The sequence below is a fragment of the Crotalus tigris genome, unplaced genomic scaffold, assembly GCF_016545835.1.
Source record: "Crotalus tigris isolate CLP2741 ecotype Arizona unplaced genomic scaffold, ASM1654583v1 scf7180000024340.7048381, whole genome shotgun sequence".
NCBI classification, from domain to species: domain Eukaryota; kingdom Metazoa; phylum Chordata; class Lepidosauria; order Squamata; family Viperidae; genus Crotalus; species Crotalus tigris.
In genome coordinates this window covers 763,917-780,186 of record NW_024100510.1, presented here as the reverse complement: position 1 = coordinate 780,186, position 16,270 = coordinate 763,917, and the positions used below count along the sequence as shown (strand labels likewise).

Genomic DNA, 16,270 nt, shown 5'->3' with positions numbered 1-16,270 from the left:
GACTTGCCAAAATGTGGAAAAAACTAATTTCTACTTGTGACCTTCAAAGCTCTAACAATAGAGAATAGCTGTGACAAAAAAAGAAAACAATCTAGGCTGCAGACAAAGAGAGACTTATAAACTTTAGGGAACAAAAAAAACCTTTTTGAACTTTCTGGGTTACAAGTATTTACTTAACTGTGACTCCAAAGCTATTTGTAGAGAAAAGAAAACTTGGATTCTTGGCCATCATGGAAAATCAGAGACTTATAGAAAGAACTTATCAAGAAAAAATAAATACCTTTCAAAAGGAGACATATGATATGTTGCAACTAATCCAAACAACAATGATTTTAAACCACAAAGAAATCCAAAATAACTTTGAAAATATAAACCAATTCATCTCAAATTTAAACTTTACAACAAAAGAATCCCAGAAAACAACAATAGAGAAGGAACAGATAAAACTGTTAACTGAATACAAATATGAGGATAGAGACTTAAAGATAGAACCTAACAAAACAAAGAAGTGGAATTTTTTTTATAAGAAATACTGGATTTGGAAAAAAAACTTATACTTTAACATCACAAAACAAATTTGAGGATAAGAAAAAAGATTGGACAAAATGGACTGCAGAGATATCAGGAAAACCACTAGAACTGAAGAGACAATAAATGATAAGAGAAACAGAAAAAGAAAGAAAAAGATTTTCAACAAACATGAATGGGCAAATGCCTCTTACAGTGATATTGTAGACTGACTTTTTATATCTATAGTAACACTTACAAGAATATGGAAAGATTCTCTGATTCAGCAGAACATATTGATTAAGAAAGATACTGGGCAAAAGAAAAAGGCTAAAGTGAAAATTAAAATAGACGATGGGACCTATCAGAGAGAATATTTAAAAAAGAAACACCTGTTTGAACATGGTTAAAGAAATAGAAAGATTTTGGATATGAATTTTATTTTAAGAGGGAAGAGCCCCTCAAGTAACATAGTACTCTCTTTTTCTTCTTTCTTCTTATTTTATTTCTTTTTCTTTTTTTATTAAAAGTTTTAAAAAATTTATTACAATATAACCCCCCACCCCTCTCCCCTTCCCCCCTCCCCCACTTCCCAGAGCTGATTACAGGGTAACAAATAAACAAACATAATCTAACTAACATAAACCAACTATACTATCAATCAAAACCATAACACACTTTAACTCCTTCTCAAAACAAATATTAACAAATTAAAACAAAAATAATAATATAATTAAAACTAATAATAATTATCTAAACTCTGCTCAAAAGCAAGATAATACTTTTCAGTTTCATATTTCTTTTGAATATAATCAATCCATCTTCTCCAAACCATAATGTATCTTTCTTGTGAATGGTCCTTCAAGTAGGCGGAGATTTTTGCCATTTCTGCTAAATTAGACAACTTAAGTATCCATTCTTCCAAAGTAGGCAGTGAGTTTTTCTTCCAATATTGCCCCACCAATAATTTTGCAGCTGTTATAAGATTCAACATCAAATTAATTTCTTTAACATCAAAATCTACAATAATACCCAACAAAAATAATTGCGGAGTAAACTTTATCTTTCTCTTAAAAATCTTTTGAATATTCCACCAAATCTTAATCCCAAAAGCTTTAATATCTCTACAAGTCCACCAAATATGAAAATAAGTTGCATCTACATTTTCACATCTCCGACATTAGATGAGACTAGTAGAAATAAGAACTCTGAGGTAATTGGTTTCCTCAAAGAATACCTTTAATGGCTACATAGTATCGGAACGAACAAAGATGAACCCAAGACTGAAAGTTCCTGCTCCACACCCCTACAGTTGTCATAAATCACAATCCCCAATTAACTACTTTGGCGGGCTTTCTAATGGTATCTCCAGCCCACCAAAACGTAGGCAGCATGACCTTGGTTCCCACAAGAAAGTATTTGTTATGGCTAAACTAAAAGAACACATCTCTCCCCTCCCATGGCGGTGACAACTGAAAATGAAGTAAAGATGGCTGCAGACAGAATCATTTGAAGATTTGACAGTCGGATCCTCTAAAGAAGAGAGAAAAAGGAGTTAGAATCAGGAATCACCCCTAGGCTTATTTGGATGCTTATTATAAAATTTACATATTAAAATTTACATACAGCTTTTACATCAGCACTTTTTATCCAGGTGGCTTCTGTTAGTGGGTAACCTTTCCACTACATTAGATACTGTAACCTTCCCTAGTACAACCTAGAATCAAGGATACGTTTTATTTCATAATGAGTCTTTCCCTCCACTACAAGGGGACCAGGTGCCCACTTTGGGGGAGGTCGTAATGAAGACTCTCTGTATGGCTTCAGTAGGCTGCAGTGGAACACCGGGTGAACTTTCCTTAAAAGGGGAGGGACCTTTAGTTCCATGGTGACTGGGTTTCTCATCTGCACTATGGGGAAAGGTCCAAGGAATTTTGGTCCCAATTTTTTACTAGGCAGTTTGAGAAATATTTTGTAGAGAGGTAAACTTTTACACCCACATGAAATGGCCTCTGGGGGCCCCTTCTCTTGTCTGCCTGCTCTTTGTAAATTTTTGAGGCCTTTGTTAGAGCCGCTTTTGCATTGTCAGAGATAGTTTTCCAAGAAGTCACCCATTGATCTAAAGTTTGAGAAGCAAGAAGGTCCTGGGGAAGTTCAGGAATGGGAATAAATTCTCTACTAGTAGCAATCCAGTGCTGCTATGTACTGTGTTATTGTAAGCCACCTCGGCAAAGGGGAGGAGGTCAGCCCATGTTGTTTGTTGGTAATCACCGTAGCATCTAATATACCGTTCTACCATAAAGTTAGCTTTTTCAGCAGCTCCATTAGTAGACAGATGAAAAGCCAATGATAGTACCTGTGTGGACTCAATAAGTTTCGGAAAGTATCTCCAGTGAATTGCACCATTCTATCTGAAATAATCCACTTTGGAGCTCCATGGAGCCGATAGATATGCTTGAGAAACATTCTTGCTAGTTTCTTTGCGGAAGGAAGACCGATGGAGACAATGAAATGAGCTTGTTTAGAAAAAAGGTCAATCACAGTCCATATTACCGTATTTTCCCCTACTTTCCGGTAATTCCACAATAAAATCCATGGCAATTTCTTCCCAGGGTTGGGAAGGGTCTGTGACTCATTGCAATGGTCCAGGGGGGTTTCCTGGATGTTTTTTCATTGTTGCACAAGTTGCACAGCTTTTCACATAATTCTCAATGTCTTTCTTTAACCCTGGCCACCAAAACTGCCATCAAATTAAATGTAAAGTTTTTAAGTAACTAAAGTGACCTGCTATCATGGCTGCGTTGGAGGGCCTGGACCCTGAGGGTTTCAGGTAGATACAGTTTGATCCCTTCTAAGCCAACCCGTCTTGACAAGTCAGTATGGCTTTATTTGTCAGGAACCAGGAATCGGTTTTTAATTCCTCCTTTAGCCTCTATGTTGATGGGCTATCAGGTTCAGTTGATTTTGCCTATGATGTCCCCCTTGTTGTTACTTGAAAGATTAACTCTGGTTGCGGAATAATGGAGTTCACAATCTCCCCTCGTCTGCTTTTGTATTATTAGGGCAATCTGAACAGGGTGTCAACTAGCAAATTTTTCCCTCCTGGGATATATTTTTGTGTGAAGTTGAAACAGTTAAAATACTGCGCCCACCTAACTTGTTTAGGAGATAACTTACAGGGGGGTTTTAGTGCCTCCAGATTTTTGTGATCAGTCCATACTTCAAAAGGTAAGTCACTCCCTTCAAGGAAGGGATGCCACGTAAGCAGAGCCCACCTCACCATGTAAGCCTCTTTCTCCCAGTCCGCCCACCTCCGTACAGTGTCTGTTAACTTATTGAAGGTGTACGCGCAGGGCTGTAAATCCCCATTCTCGTTCTTTTGCAAGAGAATGGCTCCTACAGCCATATCGCTGGCATCAGCTTGGATGATGAATTGTTTCTCAGGATTGGGATGTTTGAGAATGGGTTCTGCTGCAAGCAGTCTGTTTAACTTCTAAAAAGCAGGTCTGGCATTCAATAGACCATGGCAGGCTGGCAGGATCTTGGCTCCCCCCCCCCATTTCTCCCCGTCCTTAACAGTTCTGTAACTGGCAGAGCAATCTCGGCCAAAGAGGGGATAAATTGCCGGTAGAAGTTTGCAAATCCCAAAAAACTCTGGAGTTGCTTATGGGTTTGCGGGGGCTGCCATTTTAGCACTGATTTCACCTTAGCTGGATCCATCTCAATGCCTTCACTGGAAATTCTATATCCTAGGTAATCCAGGCATGTTTGATGGAACTCACATTTTGAGAGCTTGGAGTAAAGTTTAGCATCAGCAATTTTCTGAACACTTCCCATACTAACTTGACATGCTCCACCATCATTTCTGTGTAGATGAGAATGTTGTCAAGATAAACTAAAACACCCTTGTACAGGTGGCTATACAATACTTGATATATCAATTGTATGAACCTGCAGTTTGAAAGGCATAACATTGAACTGGAAACACCCAAGGGGCTGTTAAAAGCAGTTTTCCACTCATCTCCTTCTTTGATTCTTACTCGATAGTAATCCAATTCAATTATATTTCATCTCTAGTTATCAATTATAAAAAACCCCATTTCTGCCCTCTATGGATTCTGCCATACGATGAAGGGAAGGGGGTGAACAAAGGGGCTTTATGGCCCTCACTTCCTTCGGTACACTTCAAAGGGACTGGATGTGTGTATTGCCAAAAGAGCTAACCATAAGAATGGAGGTATTACCTTTCATGTAGTTTTCTTTGAAGTCTCCATCCAGCCGGTAGTAAGGAAAAGGGGGTGGGAATGTAATGCCTGAGATTGTCACTGGAAGAGGGGGTGATTGGGTGGGGCTACTGGGGAACCCCTTAAAACCTTGAATGGGAGAGTTTGGACCCCAAGTCCTGTCTAGAACGCCTGCAACCATTTTCTCTTAATAAAGGATGCCTGTTGGAAGAATTATTCCAAGAGTTCTGTCTTCTTAAGATGCAAAGTGGGGTGGGTCCTTACATTAGACAGGACTTGCAAAATTAATCCACCTGGAAGGGAGACCCTTGCCAGGGGATTTTGCAAAAAATTACCATGTCAGACAATGGAGCAAGAAAGGGGGAAAACTCCCTGGAAAGAGAGCCGCTGCCCCAACTGAAACCTTGCCAGATGTTGGGATCCGAGAGGTCAGATTCCTTAGGAGAAGAAGTGGTGGAGACACGGGACCACAAGCCTTGCTGGTCAATGGGCGTTGGAAAGAAAAGTGAGTGGGAAAAGAAATCAAGAAAGGTGACCCTGAGACAGGGGGCCAAGCAACCAGAATGGAAGCAGGAGATGGAGAAATCCCTGCATGCAAGTGAAGAGGGAGAAAGCTGGGCACCGTACTCAGACTGGATCCTAGAGAAAGCTATTGACCTGATGAAGAGAACTCTCAGCTCCCTAGGAGAGGAGAATCCTGAGCCCTACAGCCGCCTCAGCTCCTGAAGCCGCAAAGGGAGAGACATCGAGGGGGAAGTGGAACCTGCAACCCCGGGGACATCTGCTGATCCAGTAGTCCGCACCCCCTACCAAACCACAGATGGCGATCTGGACGGAAGACACTACCACCAACAATGGAGGCACCGATCCATTCCAAGACATCCGCCGTTGGATGTGAAATTCAAAGGGGAGCCAACACGCTTGGGGTTTTTCCTAACCCAAGTCCTCAGGTACATGGAGGAATATGGGCGGGACATCCCCAGCGACAAAGCCCGCATCCGGATCGTGCAATCTGCCCTGGATGGACCGGCTGCAGACTGGGTGGTGAACTTGCATGACTCCAATGCCCCAGAACTCAGCGACTTCAACCGTTTCGTGTCCTCTCTGAGAAGACGATTTGAAGACCCCCTGGCTGATCGCAAAACCCGCGAAAGGATAAAAACGATGAGGCAAGGCAAACGCCCAGTGGCTGAATATACACAAGAATTCCGGGCCATTGCCAACAAACTGAACTGGCCAGAAGACATCCTCCTTAGCCATTTCAAAGACAGACTAAATTATGACCTCTATGACGCTTGCCTGCCCCGAGGGGACCCACACCAACTTGAGGAATGGTACATCTTGGCAGAGGAAGCAGAGATCGACATATTGAAGAGACACCACCGAGGAAAACAATGGAGCCACTCCCCGCCTGAGTTGACACACGAACCAGTGAAACCATCGGCTACAGCCAAGAAGAAAATGGGGTGTTTCAAGTACGGAAGAGAAGGGTATCGAGCTGTAGAATGCCGCTCCAAAGCCCCCCAGCACAACCCAGACAGATCCCCCATCAGCAAATCCGGAAAGCCTTCAGCTAAGCCAAAAGAAATTGCCATGAGAATGATGGAAATTGCGGAACCCCCCCACTTCTGCTCATCGGGAGAAAGAACTCCAGTCTACATCGCAGGGCCGGTGGACGCCTCAGGTGACAGCTCGGAGGGCGAACCCTTGGTAAGTGGACACATCGTACCCATCCTCAAGACAGTGACTATATTAATTCCCCCCATGCCCGAAGCCGTGAAGGTGAAAGCCTTAATAGACTCTGGCTGCATCCGCTGCCTCATTAGCCCGATGCTAATGGGGAATCTGGGCATTCCATCGAGGAGACTGGAAGAACCAATCTCATTTGGCCAGTTAGATTGATCCATAGCAGGGGGGGGGGTGCCAGCTACCATAGCCACTCTACCAGTACATCTCTCCCGGGGCAAACACGAGGAGGACATAACGTTTGTGGTGGCCCCAGGCATGGAATGCCCAATGATCCTAGGGATGGAATGGTTAAAAAAATGGAACCCCTGGGTAAATTGGAGGACGACAGAAATCAAATTCCCGAAGGGGGACCCTATGGACTTAAAACCCCAAGGGGGGCTACCAGAATCAAGAATAGAAAAAGCATCCATGGGAGAGGAAAAGGGACTAACAGAAATACCAGAGGAATACAGAGACCTTGCTGAAGTTTTCAGTGAGGAGAGGGCAGATGAGCTCCCCCCCCCACCAACCCACAGACTGTACCATTGAATTCAAGCCTGGGGCAAAACTCCCGAAGCCCAGATTATACTCCATGAGCCCAAAGGAGAAGGAGGAAATGGAAAGATTCATTAAAAAAAACCCGAGAGAGAGGTTTCATTGAGCCAGCCAAGCCAGATTCGTAGCCAAACGGTACCAATCATGGAGTTGATCATGATTCCCCCTGCAGATGCACCTCTAGAATAGATTATGATCCAATGCCACTTTGAAGTAGTGGATCAATGACTGGTTGGGCCATTGTCTGATCCATCCTGCCACTCTCCAAAACTCCCTTACGTACTCTCTTACGTGCCGACCTCTCTGCTTCACATCGTGGATGTCCTTTTCAGCTTGTACTGCCTGGGATTCATCCTCAAATCTGGCTCTCAGCCCACATGTGAATATATTGAAATTCCATATCTCTGGTGCCTGCTCCTTTCGTAGGCCAGCCATGCAGTCCACAGCTTCCCCTTCCAAAGTTGCGGCTACAGTATCAATCATCTTGGTTTTATCTAAATAGGCCCAGTCATAATGATTCACATGAGACCACACCTGGTTCAGGAAAATAGTCACCTTCTTGGGGTCTCCATCGAAAGTAGGCTTGAGGGGAAGTGGATCTTCTGGTCGGCGATTTCAGAGAGCCTGTAGCAAACCAGGCAACTCTGGTTGGGGCTGCTGAAATCCCCCCCCCGATAGAAAATCCCTGGTGGGGGTCTTGGGCTGGTAGGGCGCAGACGACGGTCAGGACTGGCATGATGCCGATAAAGATCAGGATCAGCTGGGCATTGGTGATGATCTGGGCTAGGAGAATGGCATCGTCTCGCTGGGCTAGCAGGATGCCTGCATTGATCAGGGCTGGCAGACCGCCGATAGTATTCGGGACTAACCTGTCATTGGGGTCGATCTGTACTGGCATGGCATCGATAGTGGTCAGAGCTACGCCAATGCACTGGGTTTGACATCAGGTCAGGCTTCGGCAATGGGGAGGCAGCCCGCTTGATCACTATAGGACTGGGACTTCCCCAGGGTGGCAGAGCCTCACGGGGCCACTTGTCTTGTCGCCCCTGTGAGATCATCTGGCGGATCACCTGTTCTCCTTTGCCCATTTCCAATTCAGACATTCCACTGAGTGGCTGTGGATTTTGGTTAACTACTTCCACTCCCTGGATTCATCCCAGACAGCCAGCCGTTTAGCTTTCATAGCTATAGGTGATTGGAAACCTTGTGATGAGATTAATGAGAACTCAATCTCTGCAGCTTTCAGCGTGCTCTTAAGCGGCAGGGCAGCGTCTGACCACCCCGAGAACTATTTCTTTCTCCCTCTGAGTCAGCTTCTCCAGTGGGACTTCTCCAGAGGCCTTCTCCAGAGGCCTTCTCCAGCAGACTTCTCCAGAGGCCTTCTCCAGTGGGACTTCTCCAGAGGCCTTTGGTCTCACTCCGGCTGCTAGAACCACACTCCACCAAAGCAGCAGCCTGTGTCCCATCTGCTGCGAGGCTCGAGATTGACTCCCCTTTCTTTTCCATCTCTGCGTCTTCCTGAGTCTTTGTCATCCTCCCAAGGTATAGGTAGGCAACCGAGGCTGAGGAACCCATGGGATATTGAATTTTGGAGTCTTGGGTTAATGTCATGGTTCCGATAGATGAGATTGGTAGAAATAAGAACTCTGAGGCAATTGCTTTCCTCAAAGAATACTTTTAATGGCTACATAGTATCGGCACGAACAAAGGTGAACCCAAGACTGAAAGTTCCTGCTCTCCACCCCTACAGTTTTCATAAATCATAATCCCCAATTAACTACTTTGGCAGGCTTTCTAATGGTATATCCAGCCTGCCAAAACTTAGGCAGCTTGACCTTGGTTCCCATAAGAAAGTATTTGTTATGGCTAAACTAAAAGAACATATCTCCCCCCTTCCATGGCTGTGGCAACCGAAAACGAAGTAAAGATGGCTGCAGACAGAATCGTTTGAAGGTTTGACACCAGAATCATTGGGTCCAGTGACATCTTCTTCGGGGTGTGTATGTGCATGTGTGTGTACGACTGTCTTCTTTGAAGCCAAATGAACTATCCTCTGTCAAAGAATTAATTAAAAAGACAGTATCAGATTTAATAGCCATAGTTCCCCAAATCATGAATTCATGAAGTATAGAATTTTATATAATCTGACAAGTACATTTAATTGAATTTAACTGAATTAGAATGGGATTTATTTCAAACTGACATCTATAAGATTTTATTGTCAATTGTATATTATTTAATACTTCCTTTCAGAACTAACACTTTTTTCTCTTTCCTGTTAGCACTTACAATAAAATATGGGAAGAAGCCCAAGAATCTCTCAACTGCTTGTTGCAAAAGGAGATTGAAGAGAAGTCCCAAAAGCCACTGAAAGACCACCTGTTAATTTTTCAGATGCTTGCTACTTTCTACATCAAATATGTACAAATATTTCACAACTTAGAATCAGCTTATGACCAGATTGTTCACCCACAAAAACGCTTAATTATTCGTCAAGTGCTGGATGGTGTAATGGGCCGTATCTTGGAATTGAAGAATGAAATGGTAGAATTGGAATACTCAGAATACCATTACTTTGATGACATTTTACAGGATCTTAAATTATCCCCTGTAAGTATACTCCAGAAATGCATATTTTCTTGTCCTACATCCAGTCCCAAGATAGTGCAGCTTTTTATTTTGTTTTTTTGACTGTTTTATTTTATTTATTTATTTTAAGTTTGTTTAAAAATCAGAGTTTTCTATCAATGTCCAATTTTACTTGAGAAGATCATATAGAAAAACACCACTCACTATCCTATGGTTGTTGGTTTTTCCAACTCTTGCATTGCAAAATTTATGATTTTCACTTCAGAAATACAGAGATCAATATTTCTGTTACGATAAATGATAATTTCCAGTAGTTTTATTTTTAAAAAATTCAGATTATAGTATTACTCTAAATGTGTATTTAGAGTATGTACTGTAGTATATATTGTAGAATATATACTCTAGTACAAGGTTTTTGAACCTTTTCACAGATTGTACCACTTTTAGAATATGGCAGTATTCAAGTACCACCAGTCGCCTAGCAAGGTGTCAAAAACTTGATGACCAAAAAAAAACCCCCCAGAAAAAAGTGATAAAGTACAGGTAGTCCTCACCCCCTTTAATATCCTCTCTTCTCTCACCCCTTTTAATATCCTCTCATCCCATTTAATATGCTCTCTTCTCTCACCCCGTTTTATATCATCTCTCACCTCTTTAATATAATCTCTTCTCTCACCCCCTTTATATCCTCTCTTTTCTCCCCCTCAGCAGGACCCAGGCAACGCCTCGTGTAGCTCCAGCTGAATCTCTGCCTGGACTGCGTGAGGCCGCCTGCCACCCCCAATCAGCTGGAGCTGCGCACGCTGATCATGGGCTCTCCGCAGGATCCAGGCAGGCAATGCCTCACACAGCTCCAGCTGAATCTCTGCCTGAAGACCACCCACAATCAGCTGGAGCTGTGCGTGCTGATCCTGGGCTCTCAGCAGGACCCAGGCAATGCGTCATGCAGCTCAAGCTGAATCTTCACCCGAAGACCGTGAGGCTGCCTGCCACCCCCAAGGCAACTGCCAATCAGCTGGAGCTGCATGCTTTGATCCTGGGCTCTAAGACCCAGGCAACGTGCAGTTCCAGCTGACTTTCCCACAAGCCTGTGCGGCGCTGCTGCCACTTCACCTCATCCATTTTTACACTTTTTTTACACTTCTTTTACAGTGTTGTTCAACCCGTTGTACGTGTACCACCTGCTAAGTGCCAACATACCACTAGTGCAGTGGTTCTCAACCTGTGGGTCGGGACCCCATTTGGGGTCGAATGACCATTTCACGGGGGTCGCCAAACAACACAGTCCGCCATTTTTTTCCCCTTTTCCTTAGCTGTGCTACTCCCTTTTATTCTATTGGCTTTTGAAAGCCAATAGAATAGACTCTCTTGAACAGAGCCTAATTCTATTGGCTTTCAAAAGCCAATAGGAATTGTCCAGGCCTGCTGAGCCCGCCAAAAGTCCCATTCTGCAAATGGTGCTGCACCAGTTGAGTAGTCCTCGATTTACGACCGGTTGAGTAGTCCTCGACTTATGACCGGTTGGGGATCACGGCATTAAAAAGGTTGAGAACCACTGCACTAGTGCTACGCGTACCACCGGTTGAAAAGCCCTGCTCTAGTATATAGAGTATATATTCTAGTATATAAACAGATATATTACCATATAGAAAAATAGTTAATTATCAGAGGAGGCAAACGCTCTTCCCATCTTTTGCATCACTTATCTTTACAATAGAACAATTATTGGTCTGTTATGATACAGCTGTTTTAAGCTACTTTCATTTTGAAGTAGAATAGAATAGTCTGTTCTTTACAATCTCCAGAGATGGAGCGCCCACGATTTCTGGAAGCAAGTTGTTCCACTGGTTGATTTTCCTCAATGTCAGGAAGCTTCTCCTTAATACCAGGTTGCTTTTCTGGGTCCCCATGAAAGGTTGCTCTGAATGATGGAGTCATCATTGGCTGCTGGGGCCCCAACTGTGGCTTTTGCACTCCCAGCTACCATTGGCCCCATCCTGATTGTTGGGTGGGTGGGAGTTGTTGCCATTCCCCCTGCTGCTCTTCTGGCTTCTGCATCACCCCAGTTGTCGCAAGGCCTCTATTAATTGATGCAAGCTCAGAGGTTGTTGCCCTTCCACTTGCAGGGGTTTCCAAACTTCCCATTATTGCAGGGGCCTCGGGCTGGGGCTCTCTGTGTGGGGCTGGAGGGCCTGGCAGGTGATTCCTGGGGCTGGAGGGCTGTCTGGTCTGCTGACAGGAGTTTCCATCCACCCAAATTCTCAGTGGCAGATGATCTGGTAGCTCTCCGCCATTCTGCTTTTGAAGTCTTTGAGGGCAGCAAGACAGTCTTGAGGCGTCTGGGGTCTCCGCTGGGCTGGGTCCAGTCTGACGTCCAGATAAGCTGTCCTAGCTGCTTGGGTTTTTTCTCCAGCTGGGAATTCTGCCAAAGCTCTTCCTCCCCCGACATCCTGGCTGTCGCTCCCCGGGGTAGCAGCTGATGCCAGGCTGTTTGCTTCAAGCAATTTCCCTTTCTCCATGATGAAATCTTCTCCTGAAAATTTGGCAGCTTCCCTTAAGTTTAGGGGCAGCAACTGGAGTTTATGACACCTAGATGTTTTAAAAAGTTTGTAGATCTTGGCATGATGTCATGGCTCCGACTAACGAAACACTTCAAAGAACTTTCAGGCATTGTTTATCCTAAAAAGTCTTTAATCGTGAAACAAAGTGTCAGCACAGTATGGTGGATGCCAAGATCTGAATTCCCCTCCCTTCAGCATATAATATCTGGCACAATTCCCTCCTCCAATTAGCAGTCATAAATCATGTTCTCCAATCAGTTTGAAGGGCAAAGCTTCCCTTCTGTTCTGTAACGCGCCATTTGTTATCTTATTAAATACAATCGGGGGAAACATTCTTCCTCCTCCCCCCAGCATCTTCTAATTCTAAGAGCAAAGCAAAGTAAAGGAAAAGGCTGCCTCTTTATATTGTCAAAGCAAAAACATCCAATGTTTGCAGCGTTGGCATCTGGGGTGTAATCTGTCAGGTCCCAGATCTCTCTGGTTGGATGATTTTTGATCATTTGCACTTTCTCAGTCCAAGTTATTTTTGTGGGGGAAAATAGCACTATTGGCAATACTAATCCAAACACTGAGCCTTTCGTTTATAAGATAGGAAGGAAGGAAGGTACTGTATGCATAATTAACACAGTTTGTAAAAATATATGTTTCTCTTCAACAGGATAACATTGAAATCCCTATCCCAAGGTACTTTATCAAGGAGAAAATTAAAGTATTAAAAGAGAGAGAGAGAATCCTTGCTCAGATCATGTTGGATGCCGGAATGTATGAAGATGAACCCGTAAGTATATATCTATATAATAAACTGAGGAAACAAGTTATCCTCGTTTAGCAACCACTTGTTCAGTGACCATTCAGAGTCACAGTGATGCTGAACAAGGGTACTTATGACCTCAAAGTTACAACTGTCACAGTATCCTGGTAGTCACATGTTTGCAATTTTGGCACTTGGCAACTGGCTTGCAGTTACAACAACTTCCTTGCCAGCTTTCCTCAAGCAAAGTTAATGGGGAAGCCAGAAGAATAGATCACAAATTGCTCCTCTGCTTTTTCTCCCAGGGAGCCCCCCCAGGCAGCAAAGCAAGTGCAGATCCCAAAAGGCAGGCAGTTACCTTCTCGTCCACACTTGGACTACAGTGCCCACCACTCCACAACACCTGGCCATCCCCGCTCACTCATGCCATTCAGCTGCACTCACACTGCAGCACCCAGCCACATTGCAGCTCCCATTCCACAGACACCTGATTCTCACTTAACATTTGCAATGAGAATTGCTGGAATTGACTGCTAAGCAAGGCAGTTATGTGACATCACACTTTATAATCACTTGCTTGGGGAGGGAAATTCTGATCTCAATTACCATCGTTAAGCAAGGACTACTTGAAATCTGAATATCATAATTAAAGAGAATATGTCATGATGTTGATCATAATTATGGGACTAGGCAGAAACTCCTCAATTTTGTAATACCCTTGAACTATATGCATATACATATACATACCCATATACACCTTTAAATATTGTCTTTTGTTATTTAAACTTTTCATATTTTTCTTTAATGGGAGCTCCATTCAATCATAAATTGGTTGATCTTCCTGTGAATCCCCTCATTCTACTTTCATGTTTGTTTCCAGTGCAATCCTCATTATTTCTATATAATCAAATCACTTCAGCATACAGTACTTTGTTCATACCAGTCATTCGCTTCTGTGTTTAGTACCCATACATTCTTGATCTTTTCACTTCTTTTATTAGCTCCAAGTAACACATTTTCACTCCATACAACATTTATATTTCTCTTGACATTGGTATCATCCCATGTAAAAGGGGGAGCAGAAGCACATGTTTATGCAGCTATTTTTGTTTCTGTGAAAATAATATATTTCTCATACCAGTCCACATACAGCATCTTTGCATCAGCATTTGTACATTTTAGCATTTCTTCATGCATTTTTCCATCTTTAGAAAACATTTTTCCCAGCTGTACAAATTCATCTACATGCTCTAATTCAGTGATGGCGAACCTTTTAGAGACCGAGTGCCCAAATTGCAACCCAAAACCCACTTATGTATTGTCGGATGCTGGGTGGGCATGGCTCATTGGGTGGGTGTGGCCAACTGGGTGGGCGTGGTCCATTGGGTAGGCGTGGCTGCTGTGGTAATGGCAGACTGGGTGGGACTAAAAAGTTCAATCAATTCCAACTTTTCAAGATTTTGTTTTCCCGCGAGAAGTTAAAATTGATTGATTGATTGAATCTTTTTTTTTTCTTTGCATACAATGGCAGAGGTCTAAAGCGAAAAGGTTTTATAAAACCCAGCTGAAGGCCTAGGACTGGGGCGATGACCCACATGCCCACAGAGAGGGCTCTGCGTGCCACCTGTGGCATGCATGTCATAAGTTCACCGCCACGGCTCTAGTTATTACCAGAGACTTGAGACTTGATGAAAAGCAAACAAAAATATTGTTTTGCACATATGCATATTACACATGGATTTCCCAGATGTTGCTCAGGTTTCCCTGTTGACCCTATCTCTTTGTTTTTACATTCACTAACTTTCCTTTTGTATAGGTTTGTTTTTACATTCACTAATTTTCCTTTTGTATAGGAGAACAGTAACAACATTCTTCCAATCAGCAGCATAGACGCAGTTTTCACACACACGTTACATGAATCACTGTCAGGTCCCCAAATCCTTATTGTCTCCTTTCCATGTATATATATTCTTAACTTTGCTTTGGGGCCTGCCATTACACTGGGGGGGGGGGACATTTGCTTATGTTTGGGATAACTTTTGCTTTTTGCTTTCATTCTTCCACTTCTATCTATTTGAGAAATACTTCACATTTTCTCTGCATCTTTTAGAATTAACTATTTCTTCTTCTCTTTAATTATAATTTTTGGCAACAATCTTTTTTCTCCATACAAATTATGAGGAGGTGGAACTATTTGGATCTGTAGTGGGAAAGAAGCTTCATAGGAATATGAGCTCACTTTGCTAAATCTGTTAGCAGCTCCTTAAATAAGTCTTGACTTTTCATGGACTTTTCTTTAATGGAGATGAGTAGGGGATGAGTGACTATGCTGTAATGTAGGAAAAAGTGTGTGTGTTTAAGGAAGCACCAACATAGCTATACACTATTCAGTATCTAGAATAGGAGATCCTGTTCATGGTTACTTATGACTTAGTTATTCTAGGTTGCATTATTGCAATGTACACTATATAGGATTGCCCTTGAAGACCATCCAGAAACTACAAGTAGTCCAGAATGTAGCTGAACCAGTAGTTTGGGGCATTCCTGGGCATGGCCATATGAGACATTATTCTGTGACCTGTGCTGGCTTCCTACAGGGTTCTGAATATAATTCAAGGTGTTGGTTATTACTTATAAAGACTTATATGGTACAAGGTCAGATTATTTCCAGGAATGTCTTATCTCAGTGTTGTTTGCCCAAGGTGGGCATATTCTAGATTCCTCCTTAAAACAATGTAATTGTCAACCCTGTTAATATAGGATATTATTGCTTTGACAAGATATTCAGAACTGTCTGGTATTTTTAGAGTTAATTCAGATGACATAGAAAGGGAGGAGATTTATAAGGAAAGTGCGGGATAAGGAATGGAAGTGAATCTTTGCCCTCCAGGCTAATTGGAAGATGTGACTTATGACTGCAAAATAAGGGAGGGGTTTAGCAAGAAAAGTCAGATGCAAGCAAGAGAAATTCAGATTCTGGCATCCATTCAATATGTGCTGACAATGTGTCCATGATTAAAGACTTTTTCAGAATAAATATTCCTGGAATTTTCTTGAAGTGTTCCATTAGTCGGAACTTTGACAGTAATCTTAAGGGACTTTGGAGGAGTGGTCTTTCCTGTGATAGCACCTGTCCTTTGGAATAATCTCCTGACATATAGCTGGCCCCATGCAGGCCTTTAAAAAGGTAATGAAAACAAGACTTTTTTCCTCTGGCATTTAGATTAGGATGATAAATATCTCTGTTTGCAACGGACCTAATAAATGTTGTACCCAATTGCCAAATATTTGGTTTTAGCTGGTATTATTTACTTTGGTTTTGGTTTCTTTGTTCT

General features: G+C 42.7%; 1 protein-coding gene across 15 annotated transcripts in view; it reads left to right on the top strand.

Annotated features, from left to right (window-relative positions):
• The window catches only part of IQCA1 (IQ motif containing with AAA domain 1), a 230,963-nt gene that overhangs the window by 17,129 nt on the left and 197,564 nt on the right, over positions 1–16,270 (top strand). For 14 of the 15 annotated variants that reach the window (XR_005554642.1, XR_005554640.1, XR_005554639.1 and 11 more), the window contains exons 2-3: positions 9,317–9,644; positions 12,843–12,962. Coding sequence is in view for 10 of the 15 variants with exons in the window: in XM_039326226.1 (XP_039182160.1) it covers positions 9,317–9,644; positions 12,843–12,962 (448 nt within the window). In the remaining 5 variants the exon portion in view is untranslated. Of the gene's footprint in view, positions 1–9,316; positions 9,645–12,842; positions 12,963–15,997; positions 16,123–16,270 lie in introns of those variants that run through there. The other variant, XM_039326229.1, reaches the window with a different exon arrangement.